Consider the following 26,863-nt stretch of genomic DNA (forward strand, 5'->3'; position numbering starts at 1 on the left):
GCTTTAGCGGCTCTAACTTAACTTTTCCATGTCATTCATCTGATGATGGACGTCTCATGATGATATTTATTTTAGCACAACTGGGATGTAGGTTATTGATTCCCGTGATCTTGCTTATAAATTCCGATTCAGCCATTAGCCTACCGTGATCACGCAAAGACCCGTGGACCGGTTGGCCCGTTCAGGATAACAATCACGACAACCAACGTAAAAATATAAATAATTACGCTGTGCATGTACAAATGAATGATTTAGGAGGGATATACTGCTCCCATGACGTAGCAATGACCATATTTACAGTAATGTTCAGTAAATTTTAAGTTTTAGGTATCTTTTCTATTTTGAATGTACTTTATTTTGTATAGTGCTATGGACCATTTAATATGTCCTGAATAAAGATATGATGATGATGATGATGTTCCTAAATATGATCCATAACTGTTGGGATTCAATTCAGTGGCTAATGTAGCCCTTCATCCTACCCTATTCATAGACTAAACCATTCATCAGAAAACACACACAAATACATTTATACGAGGTACTATGTATTGGCCTACACATGTTTCAATCACACATAATAACTAACCCTAACCCTAACCCCCCCCCCCCCCACACACACACACACACACACACACACACACATATATATATATATATATATATATATATATATATATATATTATGTATGCCTATATACATTACACAAACACATGCATAACCCTAAACCATTTAAATAAATCAATTGTGTGTGTATGTATGTCTAATATTATATATATATATATATATACATATTGTATATCTAATATTTATTTATTATTATTATTATAATTATTATATAATTAATATAATAATATGTTATATATTTATATGATGTTATAAAAAATATTATATACATCAGGTTACCATAAGTAACCTGTAGTTAGTGAACAACGTTAGTGAAGTGTTGGTCACGTAAGCTATCGCTGCAATTAACCTATTATCTTCCAATAAACATTTACTAGATCTGGCTACATAACATATAACTACAGACTAGATTCACGAGAGGTCGGCTAATGTGTGTAAAAGTAAAAAATACAGTAATTTCATTAATTTACCAGCGAGCGTACTTCGGAAGCACTGAAAATGAATGGGGTTCAATGCTGGAACCATCAGTGGTTGGAACTAATGGGCGGGTCTATGACACGCTTTACTTCTGCATTCCTGAGTTACAATGGAGGTCTAAGGGAGTGTCAGAACTCTCTGAATACATGGCTCTGAGCTAGGCCTGTTCCATTCTAAATTAAGAGAAAAAAGTGAGAAATAAAAATATAATCTTTATACATACATACATACATACATACATCTTCTTCCGCTCACCCGGGGCCGAGTCGCGGGGGCAGCAGTCTAAGCAGAGATGCCCAGACTTCCCTCTCCCTAGACACTTCCTCCAGCTCTTCTGGGGGATACCGAGGCGTTCCCAGGCCAGCCGGGAGACATAGTCTCTCCAGCGTGTCCTAGGTCTTCCCCGGGGCCTCCGCCCAGTGGGACGTGCCCGGAACACCTCCCCAGGAAGGCGTCCAGGAGGCATCCGGAACAGATGCCCGAGCCACCTCAGCTGACCCCTCTCGATGTGGAGGAGCAGCGGCTCTAGTCTGAGCTCCTCCCGAGTGACCGAGCTTCTCACCCTATCTCTAAGGGATCGCCCAGCCACCCTGCGGAGAAAGCTCATTTCAGCCGCCTGTATCCGGGATCTTGTCCTTTCGGTCATGACCCAAAGCTCATGACCATAGGTGAGAGTAGGAACGTAGATTGACTGGTAAATCGAGAGCTTTGCCTTACGGCTCAGCTCCTTCTTTACCACAACAGACCGGTACATCGACCGCATTACTGCTGAAGCTGCACCGATCCGTCTCTGTCAATCTCCCGTTCCATCCTTCCCTCACTCGTGAACAAAACCCCAAGATACTTAAACTCCTCCACTTGAGGAAGGATCTCTCCACCAACCTGAAGTGGGCAAGCCACCCTTTTCCGGCTGAGGACCATGGCCTCGGATTTGGAGGTGCTTATTTTCATCCCAGCCGCTTCACACTCGGCTGCAAACCGTCCCAGTGCATGCTGAAGGTCCTGGTGTGAAGGGGGCAACACAACAACATCATCCGCGAAGAGCAGAGAAAATCGTGTGGTCCCCAAACCTGACGCCCTCCGGCCCCTGGCTGCGCCTAGAAATTCTGTCCATAAAAATTATGAACAGAACCGGCGACAAAGGGCAGCCCTGCCGGAGTCCAACATGCACCGGGAAGAAGTCTGACTTACTACCGGCAATGCGAACCAAGCTCCTGCTTCGGTCATACAGGGACCAGACAGCCCTTAGCAAAGGACCCCGGACCCCATATTCCCGGAGCACCCTCCACAGAAAGCCTCGGGGGACACAGTCGAATGCCTTCTCCAAATCCACAAAACACATGTGGACTGGTTGGGCAAACTCCCATGAACCCTCCAGCACCCTGTAGAGAGTATAGAGTCGGTCCAGTGTTCCACGGCCAGGACGAAAACCGCACTGTTCCTCCTGAATCCGAGGTTCCACTATCGGCCGTATTCTCCTCTCCAGTACCCTGGCATAGACTTTCCCAGGGAGGCTGAGAAGTGTGATCCCCCTATAGTTGGAACACACCCTCTGGTCCCCCTTCTTAAAAAGAAGAATCTTTATACAGTTTTCCTGAATTGCTAAAACAATAAACCCCATTCTCTGAACCAAATTCTCAATAGCCTGTATAAGTTATTATATATTTTAAAATACATGTGCTCAAACTAAATTATTTAAAAGTTGGATTTACTTTTGGCTTGTTTAATCCTAACTCTTTCTATAATTCAATCAACCTTTAAAATTGTAAAAAAAAAAAAAAAAAAATAGCAGTTGGATTTTGTTTTTCTTTTTTACAATGAAAGAAGTTCCAGGCTACATTAAATATTTTCTAAATTACACTTCTGATGTTGTTGCATTTATATAATTCCCATTTTCATATAGCCTGCTAATCATTTAACATATTATTGGAAGCAAATACACCCTTCCAATATCAAGTCATTTTTCAATGATAAAAGGACAGAATAGAGCAAATCTGCTGCATGTTGGCTGGTTGCAAGACCGCCTTGCGCAAGAACAGCACTGGGGGTTCTGAGCACATACAGTTGTGGTCATAATTAGTGGCACCCCTGGTAAATATGATCAAAATGGCTATAAAAATAAATCTGCATCGTTTATCCTTTTGATCTTTCATTAATTTTTTTTGCCAAAAGTCCAACCTTTTATTGAAGTCAATGAACTGAAAGTGCGGGAAATCACATTATGAAACGACTGTTTTTCCTCCAAAACACATGAATTATTGGCACCCCTTTATTGCAGTTTTTTTTTCAATTGCTAAGAAGCGTTTGACAATTCTTCAAATTATTTTTCTTAGCTCTTATCACAGCAACACACCTACATCACATCTGCCCCAAACTATATTTTCTATATAAATAAATACAAAATCTACATTTCAAAATGCAAAAAAACTTTTTCAATATACACTTATTCAAAACACTGCAAACCCATTTCAAAATCAAATCATTCAGTCAAATGTACTAGCACTTCTTTTGTATCCAACATGAACACATAGTCAGTCATAGCGCAATGACTGTCAAAATACTAACAGTTGGAATTACAAAAACTGGATTACTTGTCACGTTTGTAGAGTCTGGAAGAAGATCCTTAATTCTCTTTGTTAACATCATTAACTACACACATTCCTGTGACCACATGGTCAACTGACAGAGACTTTTTGTATCTAAATTAACCAAATCGGCGCCTAGGAGTCTGCAGTGCAAATGGACTTTTTGACATTTATGAAGACTGATATCACCAAAACATCGAAACAGATGTTTAGCAAAAGGCTGAATACACACACACACACACACACACACACACACACACACACACACACACACACACACACACACAAACTCTAAGATTTCCGCTATATGAAGATGTTACCAAAACATCTGGTACGTTTGAGATACATGTAGGCTGGCTGTGATTTGTAAACTCGTTAGAAGACGTCATCATGAGTGTAAAAGAATTTTAAATGCCTGTAATTTTGCATGAAGACGTAACCTTGTACGTGTATACCTGTGGTGTTTGATATGGTTACAATCCTCCAGATCTGATCCATCTATTACAGTTTTTCTCGCTTGTTTACACACATTTTCTGGTACTTGAGACACAATGACCACAACATGTAACTCATTCACCAACCCCCTGAACCAATTCTACTGAACTACAAGCACAATTCCTGCTTTACACTCAAATTGCAGTTCAAAAACACACTTTTTTCAAAACACTACACACAATTCTCTGCATTTGGCACAATTTTCATGCAGAAAATCTCTTGTTTTCATGAGGAACACACTGCCATTCAAATATTCAAACTGACTCGTCACATGGGCAAACACATTTCACACAGTTTTACAATTAGCGATCAGAGCTTTGGCATAAAATACCAAAACCAAAGAAAGGATGCAGCATAGATATTTTTTTCATTTCTTTTTTTACTGTAACAGCATAAGAAATTCTGTTGTTTTGTATGTAGACCACTGTATGTGCAACTTTGTGTTGGTTGGGGTGTACAAAATGTTGGATCTATCTCCCATTGATTTTGTGGGAAAAATACGTAAAATATATTTGTTACCGTGTATTTGTGTGTTCTGTGTATACAGTTTTTCTCAATCGATTTGGTACATTTCTCCAAACTCAGGTCACTGCTCTCAAAACATTTAACACAGTGATCTGTACACTTCGTAATGGTCCTAAACAGATAGTAAATTCTCCTTCATTTCATACAAATTACAAATCAAAAGCATAATTTTCTCAAAACACTGTGCACAAAATTCCCTAATGTTATCACAGCAGTTCATACACCCAACCGAATCTTTAATATTTTAGGAAAAACTTTTGCAACTTTTTCATTGGTCTTCACAAAGATCACAAACATTTTTGTAACATTTTCAAAACTCAACAAACAAAACTCTATGAATTGTAAAATAGTCAGTTGCACACCTTATGTCCTCAATTAACCTCGAATTGATATCTGACGAGTTAATAATCCCCTCAACACAGAAAAGGCCAATTTCCCAATTGTTCATACAGCTGTCTTAATTATAACAACTACAAAAGGGGAAGAAGAAGAAGAAGAACAAACATGAATGAGGAGAAAATACAATAAAAAGAAGGGAATGAGCAGTGGAAAAGGAAGAGGTGTAAGAGCGAGAGGTGGTGGACAAGGTAGAGGGAAAAGAAGAGGAAGAGGAGATGGAGAAGGAGCTGAGGATGTAGGAGAAAGAAGAGCTGAGGATGTATGAGAAAGAAAAAGAAGAGCTGAGGATGTCGGAGAAAGAAGAGCTGAGGATGTAGGAGAAAGAAGAGCTGAGGATGTATGAGAAAGAAAAAGAAGAGCTGAGGATGTCGGAGAAAGAAGAGCTGAGGATGTAGGAGAAAGAAAAGCTGAGGATGTAGGAGAAAGAAAAAGAAGAGCTGAGGATGTCGGAGAAAGAAGAGCTGAGGATGTAGGAGAAAGAAAAGCTGAGGATGTAGGAGAAAGAAAAGCTGAGGATGTAGGAGAAAGAGAAAGAAGAGCTGAGGATGTCGGAGAAAGAAGAGCTGAGGATGTAGGAGAAAGAAGAGCTGAGGATGTTTGAGAAAGAAAAAGAAGGGCTGAGGATGTAGGAAGAGGAGAAGAGGGAGAAATGTGATCGGCCATCATGCTACAGTCAATGTCCCTGGACAACGAGGAGGCAACATCACTCTCTGTGCCACAATTTCTACAACTGGTGTTATGGCACACAATGCTCTCCCAGCCAGCAATGACATGTGGGGCCCAGATGGGTTAAGTCGGGGTTCTATGGTTACTGTGTGGGCATGGGCTTTGGCTGGGTGAAATCAGCGGGTCCCGTGTAGGTTTTGTAGTATGAGTCCCACATAGGAACCCCATATGAGCTAATTATATGGGCCCCATAAGGGACAGACATGGGTCAAGTGGGCATGGGTTTGGACTGAGAACACATATATGGGTCCTACATATAATTTTTATTGGCCAAGTGGGCATGGGTTTGAACTGGGAACACATATATGGGTCCTGCATAAAATTTTTATGGGCTAAGTGGGCATGGGTTTGAACTGGGAACACATATATGGGTCCTGCGTGGTACATTTATGGGCCAAGTGGGCATGGGTTTGAACTGGGAACACATATATGGGTCCTGCATATAATTTTTATGGGCTAAGTGGGCATGGGTTTGAACTGGGAACATATATATGGGTCCTGCATGGTACATTTATGGGCCAAGTGGGCATGGGTTTGAACTGGGAACACATATATGGGTCCTGCGTGGTACATTTATGGGCTAAGTGGGCATGGGTTTGAACTGGGAACACATATATGGGTCCTGCATATAATTTTTATGGGCCAAATGGGCATGGGTTTGAACTGGGAACACATATATGGGTCCTGCATATAATTTTTATGGGCTAAGTGGGCATGGGTTTGAACTGGGAACATATATATGGGTCCTGCATATAATTTTTATGGGCCAAGTGGGCATGGGTTTGAACTGGGAACACATATATGGGTCCTGCATGGTACATTTATGGGCCAAGTGGGCATGGGCTTGAACTGGGAACACATATATGGGTCCTGCATGGTTTATTTATGGGCCACGTGGGCATGGGTTTGAACTGGGAACACATATATGGGTCCTACATATAATTTTTATTGGCCAAGTGGGCATGGGTTTGAACTGGGAACACATATATGGGTCCTGCATATAATTTTTATGGGCTAAGTGGGCATGGGTTTGAACTGGGAACATATATATGGGTCCTGCATGGTACATTTATGGGCCAAGTGGGCATGGGTTTGAACTGGGAACACATATATGGGTCCTGCGTGGTACATTTATGGGCCAAGTGGGCATGGGTTTGAACTGGGAACACATATATGGGTCCTGCATATAATTTTTATGGGCCAAGTGGGCATGGGTTTGAACTGGGAACACATATATGGGTCCTGCATGGTACATTTATGGGCCAAGTGGTCATGGGCTTGAACTGGGAACACATATATGGGTCCTGCATGGTTTATTTATGGGCCAAGTGGGCATGGGTTTGAACTGGGAACACATATATGGGTTCTGCATGGTACATTTATGGACCAAGTGGGCATGGGTTTGAACTGGGAACACATATTTGGGTCCTGTATATAATTTTTATGGGCCAGGTGTCCATGGGTTTGAACTGGGAACACATATATGGGTCCTGCATATAATTTTTATGGGTTAAGTGCCCATGGGTTTTAACTGGGAACACATATATGGGTCCTGCATAGTACATTTATGGACCAAGTGGGCATGGTTTTGATCTGGGAACACATATGTGTCCTGCATGGTACATTCATGGGCCAAGAGGGAATGGTTTTGATCTGGGAACACATATATTGGTGTGGCAGAGGCGAAAAGTAACTATTTAGGTGTGTTGATAACTTACTGTACAAATTTTAGTAACTCTACATGTAGGCTAATCAAGCATGTTGAGAGTGAGTCACAGTAGTCATCAAAGAACAAACATATAGATCGTATATATAGTGTATATATATATATATATATATATATATATATATATATATATATAAAATTAGGGAAAAAACACATTTGTATCTTATCAATTCAATCATTAATGATTTGATCGATTGTTGTGGTTTTAACTTTTAAGGAAAACACATCCAGCCCTAATCTGGAGAACTGGAAAAGTAACTTGTTCTAGCTGATTAGTTTTTTTTTTTTTTTTTTTTTTTTTTTTACAAATTGTAATTTTACTTGAGCGGTTCTCTAACACCAGTACTTTTACTTGTAATAGAGTAATAGCAATGCAGCAGTACTTGCACTTGAGTACAGATTTTCAGTACTTTTCCCACCTGCCTGTTATGCACACAATACATAATTAGGCTGATTCATATGAAGCCAGCGAAGCAGTTAACGTTTGTTAATTCTCTAACATATTTAATTGTTAATTCTCTAACAATTTAACTGTATTTAATTGTTATTTAGTCAGGCAGTTCTTAGGACATCTATAAGGGGCCTGTAAGCAAAGGCCTTGATTCGCGCTCAAACGTTAACGGGGCCATTCGGAAAGCAACGCTGCTAGCTGTCATTTCGAGGAGAAGAACTTCACATCAGACATTCACAAGGTAAGTTTAAATATTATGTTGCCAGAAAAATAACACTGCAGGTGTACAGTAGTCTGTAATTTTTATTTTGTGTTGTAACTGTTTAATCTGATGTAGAATCTAACCAAAAGGAAAAACAGCTGGAGAGGTTGGACAATAATTCATAAGTTATCACGATATACTTTTAATAACGTAACGGTGAAATGAGTTTTAAACACATTTCCGATATTTCGATGAGTAGCAGCGTTTCACAGACTGGCGTTCATTCATCCGAGCAGAAAGAGCTGCAACACATTTAATACGTTTAAATGCAGCCAATAACCCGTTCAAAACAGGAATATTATCAATAACCCGGTCGTGCACGGCCATGGCTACGTGTTTGATGACATACACCACAGACAGGAGCCCCGCAGCAGTTGTCTGTGTGTGGACATGTATATTGAGAACAGGTTTTACTCCAGGGCTTGAGTCTGCTGCGCCATGAACGCCAGTCTGTGAAATCAAATGCTGTAATCATACTGTAATGTTTATGCTGAGCACAGCTAAATGGAGTCTCCTCCCTGACCTGCTCTTAGTTGTAGTAATAAAGATTTCTTTTTTTGGTGGTCCAGCGTTAGTGGCCTGGGAGTACGTCCCCGGGTTGCATATGCATCCAGGACGTTTTTATGTTTTGAACAGTTGTGATTGTATGCTCCGTGCAATTGGATCCGCATGTCATTGTACACGATCCGATATTTACGTGTTTAATAAACCACGATGCGGTCTGTGTCATCAAGCAACAAAAGAAAGAGATTAAAATTCACTGCTCGTTAATAGCTTTAATAAGGATTCATTAATTAATTAATACAAATACGTCTGCTGCTTGAAAGAATAAAGAGTGATGTATGCAAGTAGTTGTAAAAAACGCTTGTATCATTCATTGTAAAGAAGGGGCTACATAAGGTCTAATTATGGGTTTGTAAATTTGAGAGAAATTCTAAATTAATGCATTATTGAACTAAACCCATTATATTTTAGTCATTTGAACTGTTATAGTTTTATTCTAGCTTTAGTCGATGACATACAATAAGATTTTAGTCGCCTAAATCTAGATACTAATGCTAATACACTAATTAATACTAATTTCTCCTCCATGTTGTGGAAAGATGCAGATATTCGCAGGTGTGCCAATGTGCACAGGAGGTGTGTGGAGCTAATATACCATTGAGGTGCGATCACTTGCAATCAAAGATCAAAATTAAATGAAAGGGTTTGTTTAAAGTGTGTGATTCATTTAATGGAAAGCTCATTCACTTCTAGTTGTCTTCATCCTCTATTCTGCAATGTTCCGGTCTCCCGTGTGTGTGTGGCAAGCTGTACCGCGAGGAACGTGCAAAAAATAAAATAAATAAAGAAGTCTCGACGCAAAAAATATGGCATTCAACATTATCATTGACGCGCCGCTACAGCAGTTATATATATATATATATTTTATATTACGTTTTAATGGTAGTGTTGTGTTTTTAATTTGCTGCAGTGTTACCAGTAATTTCTTTCTCTTAGGATAGAGAGGACTCTTAGGAATCAGCAGCCCTCGTGTGTCCCAGAGGGAAAGCCACAGCCCTCAAATTTCCAGGTGGCGAAGCAGGTCTTAGAGGAGCAGGTCAAATGGATCCTGCTGGGGAAGCAGCGCCCATGGTTCCAAGTATTTATGTGAGTTTTTTTTTTTTTCTCCCTCGTTTAGAGGTATTGAAATGTTCTTTAACGTCAAAGTTTCTGCTTCCAAATTGAAAATTTGGTAACCAGGGTCAGCCCACCAAGACAGAGTCTGACCCCGAGAAATCCCTGTGGGTCCCCCAGAAGTGGCCTCAGCGTGAGTCTGACGGCATCCCCACCCAGTCTCCTGGCCACAGTTTTCCTGTGTTTTCTTTCTTTGACAAAATCCTTCCCATGCTTAATGAATCACTAAACTTTGCAGAGTTCAAGTCCCATGCCAGGTTGCTTCAAAACTTTGTAAATGTATAACAAATCAACCATGTCTGCTACAACATTTTTCACCTAAATGCAGACAGCCCATTCTCACCCCCAAGGCGTCACTTAACTGACGCCTTGGGAAGCATTTGGACATGCTTCAATATCTGACGCTTTAGGCGCCCTTTAGCGTCATTTAGATGACGCCCTAGGATCGCGTGTACCCCACCCCCACCCCACACCTAAACCTAACCGCGTCCTCTAACTGACGCTTTCCTTTAGCGTCAGTTAGATGACGCCGTAGGATCGCGTCATGTAAGTGACGCCAAAGGGCGCCTAAAACGTCAAATATTGAAGCATGGTCAAAGGTGACGCCTTGGGGTGAGAATGCGTTGATGCAGAGGTGGAAAGTAACTAATTAAAGTAACTAAAATTAACTAATACTTACTAATACTAGAAAGTAACTAGTACTTTCGTTACAGTACTTCACTAGATGTAAAAAAAAAAATCTACTTTCTTGAGTATAATTAAAATTTGGTACTTTTACTCTTACGTGAGTAGAATAAAAATAAAGTATTCAACATCGCTACATTTGTTTTTCACCAAAAGTACAAAGTACTATGGAAGCACTTTGACAAAAGTACCGACGAAGCAACAGGGCATTTGACAGACACTTTTCAAAACGACTGTGGTGGAGCACTGCGCTTCAGCCAATAACAGACAGATCTGAAGCACTTCAGCCAATAACGGACAGGTCTGACTTGGGTGCAAAACCAATCAAAACTTTCAGTTCGGCTGGGGGGGCAGGGCGCTCAAACCGTGCTTTGACATTCAATCATTGCGCTTGTGTTTTGAATCAGTATCGCTAACGTGAATTTAAGTGAGTTTTGCGAATATTCAAATATAATTTGAATTATTAGCAACACCTTAAATATGTAATCCCATTGATAATACCAGAGCAGTTAAAGTAAATTAAAAAAAAAAAAAACTCGGCTCATAACATGGACGCAGTTATTTCACTGACGGAGAAAGAACAATGTAAGTGTCTAAAACGCATGTATGGCTCAATTAAATGGTAAAGCTTGCCCTCTTTAACAATACAATCAAAGTACAGTAAATGTATGAAGCAAATGTTGTACAAAGCTGAAAAAACCTCAACAACACTACAGTGAAATAAGATTGCATGATTTATCTGTCAATCAGAGGCATGTAAAAGGGTAGTTCGTTACAATAGCAACAATGGCATCCCAGAACAAACAAAAAAAAAACCATGTTGGTTTGAACATCAGTTCACTGCTGCTTTGACTAATCTTAAATCAGCACTAATCTTACACATTCTACATTGATTAAAAAAGAAAATCAAATGTTTTTTAATCGTACTATTATTTTATACAGAAATCAATTATTTATAATTCAGATGAAAATAATGTTACATTGTTAAATAATAATATTAATTAAAATTAAGGAAAACAAAAATATTGATCTGAAATATTGCAAAATAATTTTAATTGAATTCAGGTACAATTACCAAACATATCACAAGGTTGCATTAGTTTAATTAATAAACTAATTATATAAAACTATTGTCAGTGCATTACAAATAAACTGGTTTTATGCCTTTATTAATAAAACTTATTTAAAAAATACAATGCCTTATGTCTTTTTGTTTTGTTTTTCCCTCCATTGTACCAAAATCGTACAGAACCGTAATGTATGAACCACACCGTGACTTCTGTGTACCGTTACACCCCTAATACCAAGGGGTCGCCTTTGGAGAATTCATGAATTTTGATATATTCATGGAAAATTGTTTCTAATGTCACTCAAATCTGGTGTGCATTTGAGGCTACTGTATATTTCAACATGTAATGGAAAAAGTGTTATAGGTATATAAAACTCTATAAAACTCCATGTTAAATGTCACTCTAGAGCAAACATTTTAGCTTACCTCATGTGTAAATGTGTTTTTCTTGACTGAATGATTTGAAGACATACAAGTTGGAGAAAAAAAGAACCTTGCTAAATTGACTTATGCTCCTTTGTTTTTAGGTGCACTGAAGAGTAATGCAATTACTCAAAAGTGTGAACCGCAAGCAAGTGGAAATGGCACTGGGGAAGTGGCGCATGGACCGTGGAGGGGAGAGGGCTGCAAGAGCCCAAAGATAAAAGGGAGCATCCACCACGCCCTGAGTGTATTTTGTATTTAAAGAGTAGTTCATTTTTGAAAAAAAACAAAAATCTTTTGCTGATAATTTACTCACCCCCATGTCATCCAAGATGCATGTCATTCTTTCTTCAGTCGAAAAGAAATTAAGGTTTTTGATGGGGGAAAAAACAACAACCCTTTTTTAAGGTTTTAAAAAAAAAATAAAAATAACAAAGTTGAAGTTTTATAAGCAGAGATGCTCGCCTTGCTCTGTTCTGTGATGCGCGTTCGCGACTCTCCTGTTCGAACTCATTTATCAAAAAGGAACAAATCTTTTTCTAAGTTAAATGTATTTCGTTTGTTGAATTAAACAAATTACTTGAAAAAAGATTTGTTTCGTTTGCATTTTGATGAACGACTTCGAACAGGAGAGCCACGAACGCGCATCACAGAACAGAGCAAGGTGAGCATTTGTGCTTATACTTGTGCTTTTTTTTTTTTTTTTTTTACATTTTAAATGAGCGTTCGTTTCACTAGATAAGACCCTTATTCATCGTCTGGTGCCGTTTAAAGCCCTTTGAAGCTGCACTGAAACTGTCTTTTGGACCTTGAACCGTTTGGTTCCCATTGAAGTTCATTATATGGAGAAAAAATCTAAATTCCTAAATCAAATAACATCAAAATCAAATATCATCAAAAAAACTAAATTTCTTTTCAACTGAAGAAAGAAAGACATGGACATCTTGGATGACATAGGGGCGAATAAATTATCAGCATTTTTTTTTTCCAGTGAGCTACTGTTGTGACATTAAAATTGTTTTAGTTGTTCAATTAAACAATATATTTCTTGCAGTTCAAAGCGTCAAGTGTCTTGTATTTATCTTGGACTTATGTTCATTCTTCGATTTTAGTTTAGATTGTTTAGCTTAGATTGTTTCCTTAAAATATTTGGCATGGTTGGGCTTAGATAGGCTTTGCATGAAATGCCCAGTTAGGACCCACATTCAGGTGCATTCACAGTTGAATCCTGGTGCAAGCCCACTTTAAACCCCTTTAGGTAGGTGGGCCCCAAATGGGTCTGTCATGAATTGCCCGGTTAAGATCCCACATAACACCCTTATAGAACCCATTTAAAGCCCATCTGGGCATTCACGGCTGGATCCTGGGTGCAAACCCACTTTAAACCCCTTTGGGTAGGTGGGGCCCCAATGGGTCTGGCTTGAATTTCCCACTTAGGACCCACATAAGACTCTTACAGAGCCCATTTAAAGCCCATCTGGGTAACCATAGTTGGATCCCGGGTGCAAGCCCACTTAAGGCCCATTTGGCCAGGTGGGGCCCAAATGGGTCTGACATGAATTGCCCAATTAAGACCCACGCAGTACCCGTACTGGTCCCAATTTTAGTACATCTGGGCTTCCACAGCTTGCCCCAATGTGGATCCCGGGTGCAAGCCCATAATGGGGCCCACATTTGCCGCCCATCAAGCCCTCATATGGGCCCCACATGTCATTGCTGGCTGGGCTCTTTTGACCATTCAACACAGCAAGGCTCCTACATTTTTAAAATCTCCTCAATGAAATCCTCTTTCCGCAGGGTGATTAGGAGCAAATGGTGTGGTGTGAATCAAATTGAGGAAATCTTACCAACAAGAATATACAACTAAGTCTTCTTTAAGTGATGGAAGAGGCCTGTGGAGATATTGGGGCACAAACGTGTCTAGGATGGCTAATGCATTCAAGGCATTTTTTCCTGCGATGCATGACTCGCAGGAAAAAAAAAACATTTGCTGTGATGTTGATGAAATTCTCTGGCCAGATGTAATTGAGAGGCATGATAAATAAATTGATTCAATGAATGCATTTTTTAAACCTATGTATTTCTTTGCATAATTTATTTTATTTATTTATTTATTTTGTGGGGTGACAACTCATTGTAATACACATGGACTCATCATTAAAGAACTTAATGAAAAACATGTATTTCCATTTATTTCTTTGTGTATCTTCAGCTGAATTTGTTATCAAATCAACAGAGAACACACTTTTAGTTTTGATGTTAATATTGATTTTTAATAAATGCATTACTAGAATAAAATGCTGTGTTTCATTGTGCAGCGAATACTTAGCTGTTTCGCCAACATAAGAGTGTGTTTAGTTTGCTGTGCTAACTGTTTTGAGAGCAGTTGCCTGAGTTTGGAGAAATGTACCAAATCGATTGAGAAAAACTGTAAAAAACAATATTCTCAAATATTTTACAACACAGTTATGTATATCTGTAGTAAGTGTAACACTGAACAAAAAAGGCCTAAGTCATTATGATGAATGGAGAAGAAGTGTTTTCCATTGATCATAGTGTTTTACATTGAGCACATCAGTGTTCAACTGGTTCTTATGTCTATTCATATGATGGTTTGTGTGTGTCATTTGAAAACAAAATACCATTTTGAGAAGAAATAACATTGTTTTGAATGTAAACTTTCATTTTGCAGGAGAATTGAGGGGTTTTGCCAATTGTGTGAGTGTTTTTAGATTTGTGTGTAGAGTTCTGAGAATATGAGGCATTCTTTCAGAAAATGTGTGTAAACAATCGAGAAAAACTGTAATCCACATCTCAGTCCAGATGGTGGCGGTAATGCACCAAAGAAGTTGGTTGTCAACCGCCATAGCAAAAGAGGAAGAAGAATGAAACCAACGGATGACGCCATGAAAGCACGTCCAAATAACTGAGCGACGGAAGTGCCTTTTAGCAGAGTGTGTATGTATCGTTTCTAAAGCGGGAATCGGTTATATGGGGTTATCAAATATTTCCGCGGCAGTTAATGAGTTTAGATGGTTAAGATATCCTGATAGCATATTGGCAATGAATTAGATCTTGCACAGGCCTATAATTTAATTGTATTTTCTGAAGGCTATTAAACAATCGCACGGTTTGTGGTTTAACGTTAATGCATGTGAACATGACAAATTGCTTTTTACAATCTGGTTATGAGATTAATTTCAGGGACTTTCAAAATAGTAGTCGTTTGTTAACGTTACCGTTAAATTGACTTGAATCGGTGTAACGTTGTCACGTGTTAATACTATATCGTATGTTCCGTGTAGGTTTGATCCATTGTTGTTTGATCAGCTATTAACGGACTGAAATGAGTTTATTCGGGACGAACACGGGCTTTGGGTCCGCGGGAACAGGTGTATTTGGCACCACCACCACAGATAGTCATAATCCAATGAAGGTGAATACAGAAATATAATATCCGTACAAATCGTATATTTATATCATTATATGTGTATGCTAATTAAATTGAGGTGTCGTTGATAATAATAGGATGTTGAAGTAACGTCGCCACCCGATGACAGCATAAGCTGCTTGGCATTCAGTCCTCCTACAATGCCTGGAAACTTTCTCGTCGGAGGCTCGTGGGCCAATGACGTAAGCCATTGACAGTCATTTCTCCTATCATAAATATAAATAGTCACTTGTGTTTCTTTGTGTCAGTTGTGCCACTTACAAATATGCCATTGCCTCACATGTTTGTAGTTGTTGAATCCTTTCAGCTTGCAACTGATACATTTGCTTATGTATTGTTTAACTCAGGTGCGATGCTGGGAGGTTCAAGATAATGGTCAAACTGTCCCTAAAGCCCAGCAGATGCACACAGGCCCAGTTCTGGATGTGTGCTGGAGTGATGTAAGATCATGTACACACATAATTATTAGTGGGTTATTTTAACATCTTAAAAGACTTCCAACATTCCAACCAAAGAACCCAGAGTCCTATTTATTTTCCATTTCTTTTTATTAATAACTGACATGATGCATCCTCTTACCAGATTCTGCCTCTGTGCTTTGTATTAACAGGACGGCAGTAAAGTATTTACAGCATCCTGTGACAAAACTGCCAAAATGTGGGATCTGAACAGCAATCAGACCATTCAGATAGCGCAAGTAAGTGGTTAATTTGTTCATTTTATATTCTTATGCTAAGTTCTGAATAATGGGCTGGTTAAAGTAAATTATTAGCAAAGACCATACCACACCTTTTAGTATATGTATTTCAGTTGTGTTGGTTGGTTTACAGTGTGATTAACAGGTTCTACACCCTTTCCCTTTTACCAGCATGAAGGCCCAATCAAGACAATTCACTGGATAAAAGCACCAAACTACAGCTGTATTATGACTGGTAGCTGGGACAAAACACTGAAGGTGCTGGAACCCATCTTTGATGTCTTTAGGGCTGCACAGTTGAAATATAGTCTAAATCCTCATATGACCTATTGCACCTTATTACACCACAAAAAGCATGCCAGATTCACTTCTTCACATTCACATATTTTATAATTTATGGACCAAGATGTATTTAAACTGCAATCCTTTGGTGGAACATTGTCCAGTGACCGTTATTTTGGGTCAGTTCTGTTTGTCTTGGTCTGAAGATCATAAAATATATATTTTCATCAAATTGGGCTTGCAAGTGTGCTTGGATTTATTTTAGTCCAATGCATCTTAAAGGGATACTTCACCTCTGGAAAGCTAAATGTGTATTTAAAATGGGTAATTTATATAGAAGAACTGTGAAAATTATTTTTGAATTTGGAGCTTTTTAGACTGAAAAAAAGCCAGGAAATTTATTTTTGGCTTATGTGGATTGAAGACTCCCCGAATGCACTTGCTTCGCTGCCCTAGCAGGCCACGCCTACTGGTAAAAGAGCGCAGTAGTTAAACAACTAGTCTAGGCTACTAGTAAGTCTCCGTGATGAGTCTGCATGAAAATATGTTTCGAGATCGCACAAAATGTCTGGGATTCGTTTTTTGCGTTCTACAGTCGCCATTCATTATGTTTACTGTAGCGAGCAGGACAAGACTGAGGGCCGCGGGAGAACGATGCAAGGCCGGTGGCGTGATTACCGATGAGCGACACCTGTCAGACACACCGGTTTCGTATATCTTACGGAGGAGTGGGAATTTCCTTAGCAGTGTTAAAACACACATCAACCAATCACTTGTTTAGCGTTCACGTAAACACTACGTTCAAAATCACCAATCGGAATGAATTCAATTAGATTGAAACAAAAAGTGTGCATGTAAACAATGAATGGTGACTGCAGAAAGCAAAAGCTTTCAGCTTTCTCCACAGAACAACAGCCTGCTAGCTTAGCTTCCAAAAATAGATGCCTGACACTGTGTACATTCAGTGAATGAGATCCCACCCACGGGTTGAAACATGTGTAACAGCCCCTACTACTGACTGTAGTCTGTAGTCCGATTTTTGCGTCATTGGAGGATTTTTTCCAGACAGAAAATACATAAATCTCTCGTCTCAGGGGGATATGAGGGTGGAAAGCATGATAATTCGAAAATTCTACAGGTTTTATACTAATACAAAGCTTAATGCTAAATTAAGTATCCCTTTATACTTAATACTTTAAGTATTAAAGTATCCCTTTAAGTTTTAGTTGTTAAATGTTAATTGTATCACAGTTCAGTGAGTAGTATCTGACAAAAGATATTTGTTTGACCAAATATTGCAGTCTCAGCGTCATTATCAACTGTTTCTCTACCTCTCTTTATTTTTTGACAGTTTTGGGATACACGTTCCCCAAACCCCATGATGTCCCTGCAGATGCCTGAGAGGTGTTACTGTGCAGATGTGGTAAAGGAGTGCGATTCGAATAATTTGTTATAGTATCAATTTAGAAGGCTATCTGTTTCTTTCACTCTTCCAGTGTAATTGATAGCTTGAGTTCATTTTGTGCGTGTGTACTTGTCTAGCGAAGTGAACCCCTTTCTATTTTAACATCGGAGTACATGGTACATAAAATATATTTTTCTTGAAAGCGTTTTATGCATATGTTTGATGTTTTATAGGTATATCCAATGGCTGTCGTTGCTACTGCAGAACGTGGTCTTATTGTTTACCAGTTGGAAAATCAGCCTTCAGAGTTTCGACGTATAGATTCGCCTCTGAAGCATCAGGTTCGTTTTGGTTCATTTCTGAACACTCCATTTTTTTAAGTAATTGATTAGAACAATTCTAATTTTATACTACAAATATTACTACAATATTTATAATATTATATTATAATAATTATATAATATTATGATATTAAAAACTACAAATTTGGAATGGAATAAAAATTTAATATGCTACTGTAGCAAAAATGGCAAAAACAGTCAAAAAAAAAAAGTCTGAGCAAAATACAGGACTCAAAAAACATCAAAATTCTTGGAGAGGAGATCAGGCACATTCTAGAAGTTTTCTTACAAAAAAAATTAGAGGCTTTATTTAGAGGCCAAATGCAAAGATGAAAATTTGAAAACGCACAATGCGGGTGACGATGTGATTCAAAAACGCTTTGTCTTCGCATTTGAGCGCTAAATAGAATATTTTTTGGTAAGAAATCTTCTACTATTATCTGTGCAAGCTGCTCTCCTTTTTGAAATTTACTACTGTAGTGTAGAATTAATTTTAAAAAATCTTTTGTATTTGATGACAATGTATTGTTAATATACAATGTAAACTGCAATAAATCTAAAAATACTGTCCATTGATTAGATCATATGACATAAATATATATATTTTTTTCTGGCAATTAAATTCAAATATACTCTTAAGAACTCACTGTGTGTGTCTGTGTGTGAAATGTAACAAATGCACAAAACATGAAATCCTGAAATCTATATATTTTCTGTAAAGTCAGTGTCATTTTAGTACTTTCTAACAGCATTTAAGAAGTAACTAGGGCTGGGTAAAAATAAAATAAAAATTGATTCTTTGGTCTGCCCGATCAGTTTAAGGTGCTAATGCTGGTCCTTGGAAATGAACAATTACAATAGGGTTTCAGCCAGGGCTACATGCTTGAACCCCTAATAGTAAATGTCCTTACAATGACAAGGTTTTGGCTCTTCGTGATTCACTACTCGCCTTTTGGTTCTCATATCTTGTAACCACCTGTTACTTGCCAAGTTTGAAAATATGGAGGAATTAATAAATTTTTAATAATTTGAGGATTGAAAGATTTTTGGTGAATAGCTACTTTAGTTGTTTTAGTTTTGTTTTAGGAATACTATTGTATGGCCTCAGATGACTTTGAATACAGCACATAAGCTTTATGGTCAACAGTGCTTTTTTTGTTTTTTTTGTTGGTCATAACATTTTTCAATTTTGGGCAGTCTCTTCCTTAAGTTCACCAACATCTATGTAGTTGCCTAAATATTACTTTTCTAAGTAATATTTTGGTGTTGATTTACTGCCCATTTCACCTTTTATATATTTTCTTTCTTTCTCTGCAGAATGCAGATATTGTTGCAAACAGTCTATTCAACTTGTGTGTTTTGTTTAACAGCATCGCTGTGTGGCAATCTTTAAGGACAAGCAGAGTAAACCTACCGGTTTTGCACTGGGCAGCATTGAGGGCCGAGTTGCCATTCACTACATAAACCCACCTAACCCGTAAGTCTGTATCTGATCTGATTTATACATTTAACAGCAAATACAGTAACACAGAATAACTTTTTATCTAATATATATCTTTTAACCCAGAGCCAAGGACAATTTCACCTTTAAGTGCCACAGGTCAAATGGAACCAATACTGCAACACCCCAAGATATTTATGCTGTGAGTTTTCGTGTGCTTTTTAAATGCAATGCAAATTTTGCTAGAGTATTAAATCTAGTCTATGGCTGGCCAGTGTTGTATCAAAGACAATATTCAAAAAATAATACTACTTGCCTAATTTGCCTGTTGTTTAGCTAACTGAAAATGGTCATACTTGTTTTATTTGTTATATTTGTTTCTCTGTTGTAGGTAAATGCTATCTCCTTTCACCCTGTCCATGGCACTCTGGCAACGGTAGGCTCTGATGGGCGCTTCAGTTTCTGGGATAAAGATGCCCGCACTAAGCTGAAGACATCTGAACAATTAGATCAACCAATAACAGCCTGTTGCTTCAATAACAATGGCAACATATTTGCCTACGCCTCCAGCTATGACTGGTCTAAGGTACATTCTCAATTAATATTTAACATTAGTATGTTATTAACATCAGAGAAAATATGAGCGTTTTGGACAGTAAAATAATAAATAAAAATAAAATAACAGATCAGATAATTGACTTTAGATTAGATTTTAGGTTTGTTTGCTGAAGTATACATTTTTTTAGTGTAGTATTATTGTCACTTAGGATATCTGATGGTTATGGTTAATTTCATAGAAGATTTTTTAATATGCAAATATACATTTATACAATATTTATGCTTCTGAATCTGAACCATAATTTATGTAATGTCAAAAGTACAGTGCCTTTAAGTTTGCCCCAGATTCTCTTAGTCTCATATGCTTAACGTATAAACAGGGATTATAATATTGAATTCAACAACATTGTGATGGTTTATCAGCTAGAAAGCTAACATTATTGCATTGGAGAAAGTACAGTAATGCTAAAGTGATCAGGAAAATATGGCATTTATGAAAGAGACTGCAAAGGATTTGCTTTTAATATGTTTAAAAATTGACTAGTCTAGTCTATGGGTTGCCTGAATGAGTAGTTCTAGTTAACATAAGACACATTCTTGTATTCAAAAATGGCTTGACAGAGTGCAGCAGAATCCAAGGTTCTTTAGCCACATTGTTAGTTGGTCTTTTGACTTGGCACACTGCCCTATTGAAGCTTTCATGGCAGGACATTAAGTGTAAGGCACAAACCAATGGCCAAAAAGATAAATATATATATATATATATTTTATAATCAAGTCAACCATTGTACCTGCTGCTCATCTTTTAAGCATTTTAAGGACTAATCATATACAGAACAAATTGATTGAGAAAATACAGCTGGACATGTCAATCCCAGCATTTTGCATCATTGCCTTTTTAGATGTTCACATCAATAACGATGACTATTATAGCGTCCACACCAATGCACAATATGTTTAGTTTATTAGTGTGTGCTACAGGCATGTCATCTGGGGGTATTCCAGATATAACCGACATTCCCGGTTAAGTTTGCGGATAACCTTAACTTATGTTCCAGAGTTAGTTTAGTTTACTTTACTTTGGAATGAAAACTGGACATTGTCTATATAATGTATTTCTATAATAAAATAGGTATGATACATTATACAACAAATGTGGAAGTAAAATGGCTAAACGTAAAAATATTTTCTACAGCCATATCTTTGCAAGCACAATCAAACTTTAATTTATATGTTTATTTTATATATTTAGCATTAAACAAACAAAATAATTTATTCTCAGTAATAAAAAAGATTAAGATTTAAAGATGTTTTAAGATTAAAAATGAGTAAAAACTAAATGTTTGCTCAACCGCCCGCCCAGTAGGTGGCAATAAGAATGCAAATCGCCATTAAATGAAGTTCACCCAAAAATGAAAATTGTCACTTACTCACCCTCATGTTGTTTCAAACTAGAATGAATTTCTTTCTTCTGTAACCCAAACAGTTGATGGGCCATATACAATGGAAGTCAATGGGGCCTGTTTGGTTACCCATATTCTTCAAAATATGGGTAGTGTGAATTGTGAACGGGCCTTTAGAATGTTGATTTTATGATTTGGTGTTGTCTTTGTTACTTTGGAGACAGTTACGATTATGGATGTAAACATGAGAACTTGAGTTAGTTCTATGTCTTTAATGAATTTGAGTGACAACCAGTGTGACCTCTGCTCACGTTTTCCCCCTCTGTTTTGTTTAACAGGGACACGAATATTACAATCCCCAGAAAAAGAATTACATCTTCTTGAGGAATGCGGCTGAGGAACTGAAGCCTCGGAACAAGAAATGGTGAGAGGGGGATGTCCATTCCTGTGGAGACTTTCTTTCACTGGGCAAGGGCCGGTGTGCTTTCTGACTTGCGCAGACTTTGTGCAGTTGTGATTCTTTCTGAGTTCTATGGTATCTCATGATGGATAAATAAGTTGCCCTTGGCTTAGTGGGATAAATTCTGAAGGAGCTCAATCGTTTTTAAAATGGTATACAGAAAGGAGATTTTACTTAAAGGGTTAGTTCACCCAAAAATGAAAATGTTGTCATTAATGACTCACCCTCATGTCGTTCCAAGCCCGTAAGACCTCCGTTCGTCTTCAGAACACAGTTTAAGATATTTTAGATTTAGTCGGCGAGCTTTCTGTCTCTCCATTGAAAATGTATGTCCCTATACTGTCCTTGTCCATAAAGGCAATACAGACATCATCAAAGTAGTCCATGTGACATGAGTGGGTTAGTTCGAATTTTTTGAAGCATCGAAAATACTTTTTGGTCCAAACATAGCAAAAACAACGACTTTATTCAGCATTCTATTCTCTTCCGGTTCTGTTGTCATTGCTCGTTCACGATTCCAATGACGCGGCTGACGTGTTATCTTGTGCACCCGATTAGGACGATTTGGACATCCGCGACATGCACACTTTCAAACCATTTTTTAAAAATATTGCAATACAAAAATACAAACAATATAGAAAAGCTTGAATACAGCGCACGCTCCATCAGACTGTAAATGAAGCTCGGGCGCACAAGATTACACGTCAGCAGCGTCATTGGAATCGTGAACGAGCAATGACAACAGAACCGGAAGAGAATACAATGCTGAATAAAGTCGTTGTTTTTGCTATGTTTGGACCAAAAAGTATTTTCGATGCTTCAAAAAATTCGAACTAACCCACTCATGTCACATGGACTACTTTGATTATGTCTGTATTGCCTTTATGGACAAGGACAGTATAAGGTACATACATTTCCAATGGAGGAACAGAAAGCTCTCCGACTAAATCTAAAATATCTTAAACTGTGTTCCGAAGATGAACGGAGGTCTTGCGGGCTTGGAACGACATGAGGGTGAGTTAATAATGACATTTTCATTTTTGGGTGAACTAACCCTTTAAGTTCAAAATGAAATGTTCAGGGTTGAAGTGTATTATGCATTGAGTATGATGATGCATCATACTAGGGGAAAGCCACTATATAAATCAAAACCATGTTAGAAAAAGTAACTTTTTACTAGGAATGAATCTTTTTTATTTTGCTGTAATATTCATAAATCTGGCTGTGATGTTTCCCCTCTATTTTATTATTATAATTGAGTATAACAAACTTCTAATTGAGACATAAGATATCTAGAATGATTTTAAATTAGTTTTATTACGATTAAAAAGAAGCTAGAAAGTAGGATGTACAGGATGCTCTAATTTACATTTATTTTAACTGTCCACTCAGTTGTTGTTACAGAAGAATATTGTGTTCTTGAAACTTCTGGGGCCTGATGTTTAAACATTGTGTGCGTGCGCACAGAATGGGCTTGGAAAATTTTGTACAGAATTTCCCATGCACATATTGGGATAAAAACAAACAAACTAAAAAACTTGTCCCTTGGGCACTGTTCACATGAACTCTGAACTGTGTATTGACTCTCTTATTGGTATATATGCTAATAAGTGACTCCTGTAGCCAAGTAATGAATTGAAGAGAAAGTACTTCGACTTTTAATTTAATGCTTCAATTCTTATTCATTGAGTTAAGCTCTTAAATCTGATTTGATTAACTAGGACTTCTTATGTAAATAATTGAAAAGACATAAGCTACAAAATGGAAAGATTTGTAATTGTTGCTTTACCTTTGAATGATTTTTGTTAAAAAGTGTGTTATTGATGACTTTAGCTTCATGGCTTAATTTTTCTGGAAAAAGTTTTTACTCGCAAAAATATTACATCAATCTGTGTTGCACTTTTAACTTGATCAACGTTAGATGGCTTTGCAAGACCGACAGTATAAAGACATGCTGCCTCACATGTTTGGGAGTCAGACCATTGGTCTTAAAGGGTTAGTTCACCCAAAAATGAAAATTAAGTCATTAATTACTCACCCCCATGCTGTACCAACCCCGTAAGACCTTCGTTCGTCTTCGGAACACAAATGTGAGAATTGCGATCTGAAGGAGATCGCAATTCTTGCGCATGCGTCGTGGAAATCTAAGGAAGTCTCGTTTCTGGCCTACAAGGAAAAAAAGGAATAGTCGAATAAACTCGTTATTTTTGTTTGTTTTTTCGCACAAAAAGTATTCTCGTCGCTTGATAAACATATAGTTGAGCCACGGTAGTCACTTGGGATATTTAAACATTTTCTTCATTGACTTTCTGGGCCGTCAAGAGGCAGTCCCTTAGGAGCCAATGTGGTAGTTATACAGCTCTCAAATTTAATCAAAAATATCTTCATTTGTGTTCCGAAGACGAACGAAGGTCTTACGGGGTTGGTACAGCATGGGGGTGAGTAATTAATGACTTAATTTTCATTTTTGGGTGAACTAACCCTTTAATAAACATCTGCTGTTGGCTGTCTGGATTGGTCACACACAGTTGTGCTGTTTTATGGTAGCATTTACAGATCTGTTCGGTGCATTGATATGAAAAATACCATGAAATACGGGGGAAAAAGTCAGCAGTGTTTACGCTTAAGTAGGATGCAAAGGAAACCGTACAAGTTTTAGCATTTATAGTACTTTGCTTGTTTTCATTTTTTTAAACATTTGTTTCCAGCAAAAATATTTAAATATATTTTTACTGTTCTACAATACCAAGTCGGTGATTTTAAGAAAATTATATTAACAGTCTGTGTGCCTTCTTTTTCTTGTGCTGATAGATGAATAGTATCAGGTGTTTGGATGACTGTGTGTGGATCTTATATACAGAGGTGGATGTATATGAATTTTGGTCTCTGATCTACTTAGATAAATCTCTTAATACTGGAGAATGATCTGTAAAACTTGGAGGCATTGGAATTGGCCTGTCAGAGAATAAAGATGTAATAATTAAGCATTATGCCTTTCTTGACCATGTGAAAACTTTACTTTTGTTCATGGGGAACAGGAAACCAAAAATAAATCTGATTTGAAAAGCAGAATGCTGTATTGACTGACGCCTGCCCCTCCTTGTCTTTAGATTCATCAAGCTTCACATCACATCTTGGAAGACCTGCATTAGTGTGTAAATATGGGAGAGAGACCTCAATTTGGCTAACACCTGGACCAATGGCATGGCAATGCGTAATTTTTATGGACCAATTGGAAGGGCGCCAACTGCTCATAAGCAATGGTGATTTGAGCAGTGGCTTTTGAAACGAGTAAGGAAGCCATGCTTTAGCATTTCTGGTGTAATTGATGTACCTTTTTTTTCTTCGTAAAGTTCTTCATTACTTGCAACTCTCATTTCTTGATACTGCCTTGCAAAGGAAATGCATTTTCACCTTTTGCTTTTCTTTCTCTTCTTGCTGTATTATCACATAATGTAACCAATAATAAATCTATCTCAAGCTTTCTCTGCATTTTGACATTGCACTTGTCTTATTGTCTTGCAGGTGGGAAAAAAGATGCAGACCTTCATAAATATAATTTTGTAGTTTTGCGTAAACTTACTTTTGAATCAGTAATGTTAATGTAAACAAGTCAACTATTAAAACTTGTTGGTCAAGTGGTGCAACCAACATACTGGGAGAAAACATCTTAGAATTCTCTTGACACCCTTATGACTGTCAAGATCTGTTAAAGTGCTGCTTTTATTCTATCTTAAATGTTTCTTAATTTGTTTTGGATGCCTCTAACAATAGATTTACATGCCTAAAAGGTAAAAAAAAAAAAAAGGCATGCGTTACACATCACCTAATTTCTCAAATAATCTGAAAACGATTTGTTCAAAGATTCTTTCTCTCTAAACCCCTCCTTTCCCCACAGCCTACTCTGCTCTGGGTCAGATGTTGTGATTGGTCTACCTCTTTCAGCATGTGTCAGAAAAGAAATTACCATTACCATATCTGAATTTCACCTTGGGTGCTACCTCAGCTCTTCCATACACAGTGATATGATCAGTAATAGAGAGCCTAAGTCCCTCCCCCCCGCTTATTTCGGAATAAATATGTATGGTAGGAAATGGCGAGAGACAACTTATCTTTTTATTGCAACATGACATCATGACTTTTGCGTAAACATACACGCCACTTTTGAGTCAGGTGGCATGTTATCTGTACGCATTTTGAGCTATCCGCATGTATGTTTACGCCATTAACGTCAGCGTCATTCCGCGTGTCTGTACACGCAGTCAAATCTCCTGTCATAAATGCCAAAACACGTCATATCTTTTTTTTTCCTAGGATGGTAAGGGAACAGTCATAAATGCCATTAACCCCAGTGACGGTTAGGTTTAGGGACGGGGTTGAGGTAAGTCATATATTTATATAACGTTAAGTCAACGGCGTTCATAAACACGCTGAAAGGCGATTATGCGTCTTGATAGCACGCCAAAAATGGAAATACGAATTGGCGTGTCATACACACACGCTACTTCTGAATTACACGTAGGCCTATGGTGTTTGTTCATTTAAAAAGATATTATGAAAGTCAAGAAAGTCGGAGTTTGTCATAGAACAGAAGAGTAACATTTAGTTTTATGTGAAAATCATTCAATGAACTACATCTCCTGTGAAGCGAAACAACGACCAAGATCCGTTGCTCATGTGTGTAGTCTGGTACAAAACACT

General features: G+C 37.9%; 1 protein-coding gene and 1 long non-coding RNA gene across 5 annotated transcripts; both read left to right on the plus strand.

Moving 5' to 3' along the window:
* The first annotated feature begins 8,125 nt into the window (after positions 1-8,125).
* Positions 8,126-12,633, plus strand: LOC120471424 (uncharacterized). Its single transcript, XR_005620798.2, has 3 exons — positions 8,126-8,250; positions 9,772-9,921; positions 12,229-12,633. It is a non-coding gene; the product is annotated as an uncharacterized LOC120471424 (long non-coding RNA).
* Positions 12,634-14,942: 2,309 nt separating this feature from the next.
* On the plus strand, positions 14,943-25,654 carry rae1 (ribonucleic acid export 1). 4 transcript variants are annotated; one of them, XM_039655664.2, is made up of 13 exons: positions 14,943-15,082; positions 15,430-15,560; positions 15,653-15,757; positions 15,923-16,015; positions 16,186-16,272; positions 16,444-16,530; positions 17,906-17,977; positions 18,193-18,300; positions 19,671-19,777; positions 19,868-19,943; positions 20,133-20,327; positions 22,041-22,126; positions 25,273-25,654. In XM_039655664.2, coding segments are annotated over exons 2-13 (1,107 nt in total). In that variant the 5' UTR covers positions 14,943-15,082; positions 15,430-15,470; the 3' UTR covers positions 25,274-25,654. The 4 variants fall into 4 exon arrangements, with proteins under 4 accessions (XP_039511598.1, XP_039511597.1, XP_039511596.1 ...); XM_039655663.2 differs by lacking the exon at positions 25,273-25,654 and having other exon boundaries at positions 14,955-15,078; positions 22,041-22,130; XM_039655662.2 differs by lacking the exon at positions 25,273-25,654 and having other exon boundaries at positions 15,064-15,084; positions 22,041-22,130.
* The last annotated feature ends 1,209 nt before the right edge of the window (positions 25,655-26,863 follow it).

This window comes from Pimephales promelas, chromosome 8 (genome assembly GCF_988280905.1).
Source record: "Pimephales promelas chromosome 8, fPimPro1.hap1.1, whole genome shotgun sequence".
Lineage (NCBI taxonomy): Eukaryota > Metazoa > Chordata > Actinopteri > Cypriniformes > Leuciscidae > Pimephales > Pimephales promelas.

Excerpts from the sequence above, each read along its gene's own strand:
- rae1 (XM_039655663.2), top strand. The coding sequence starts at position 15,471 with ATGAGTTTATTCGGGACGAACACGGGCTTTGGGTCCGCGGGAACAGGT. Across the intron at positions 15,561-15,652 it reads ATAGTCATAATCCAATGAAG|GATGTTGAAGTAACGTCGCC; the intron begins GTGAATACAGAA and ends TGATAATAATAG. Across the intron at positions 19,944-20,132 it reads CACCCCAAGATATTTATGCT|GTAAATGCTATCTCCTTTCA; the intron begins GTGAGTTTTCGT and ends TCTCTGTTGTAG.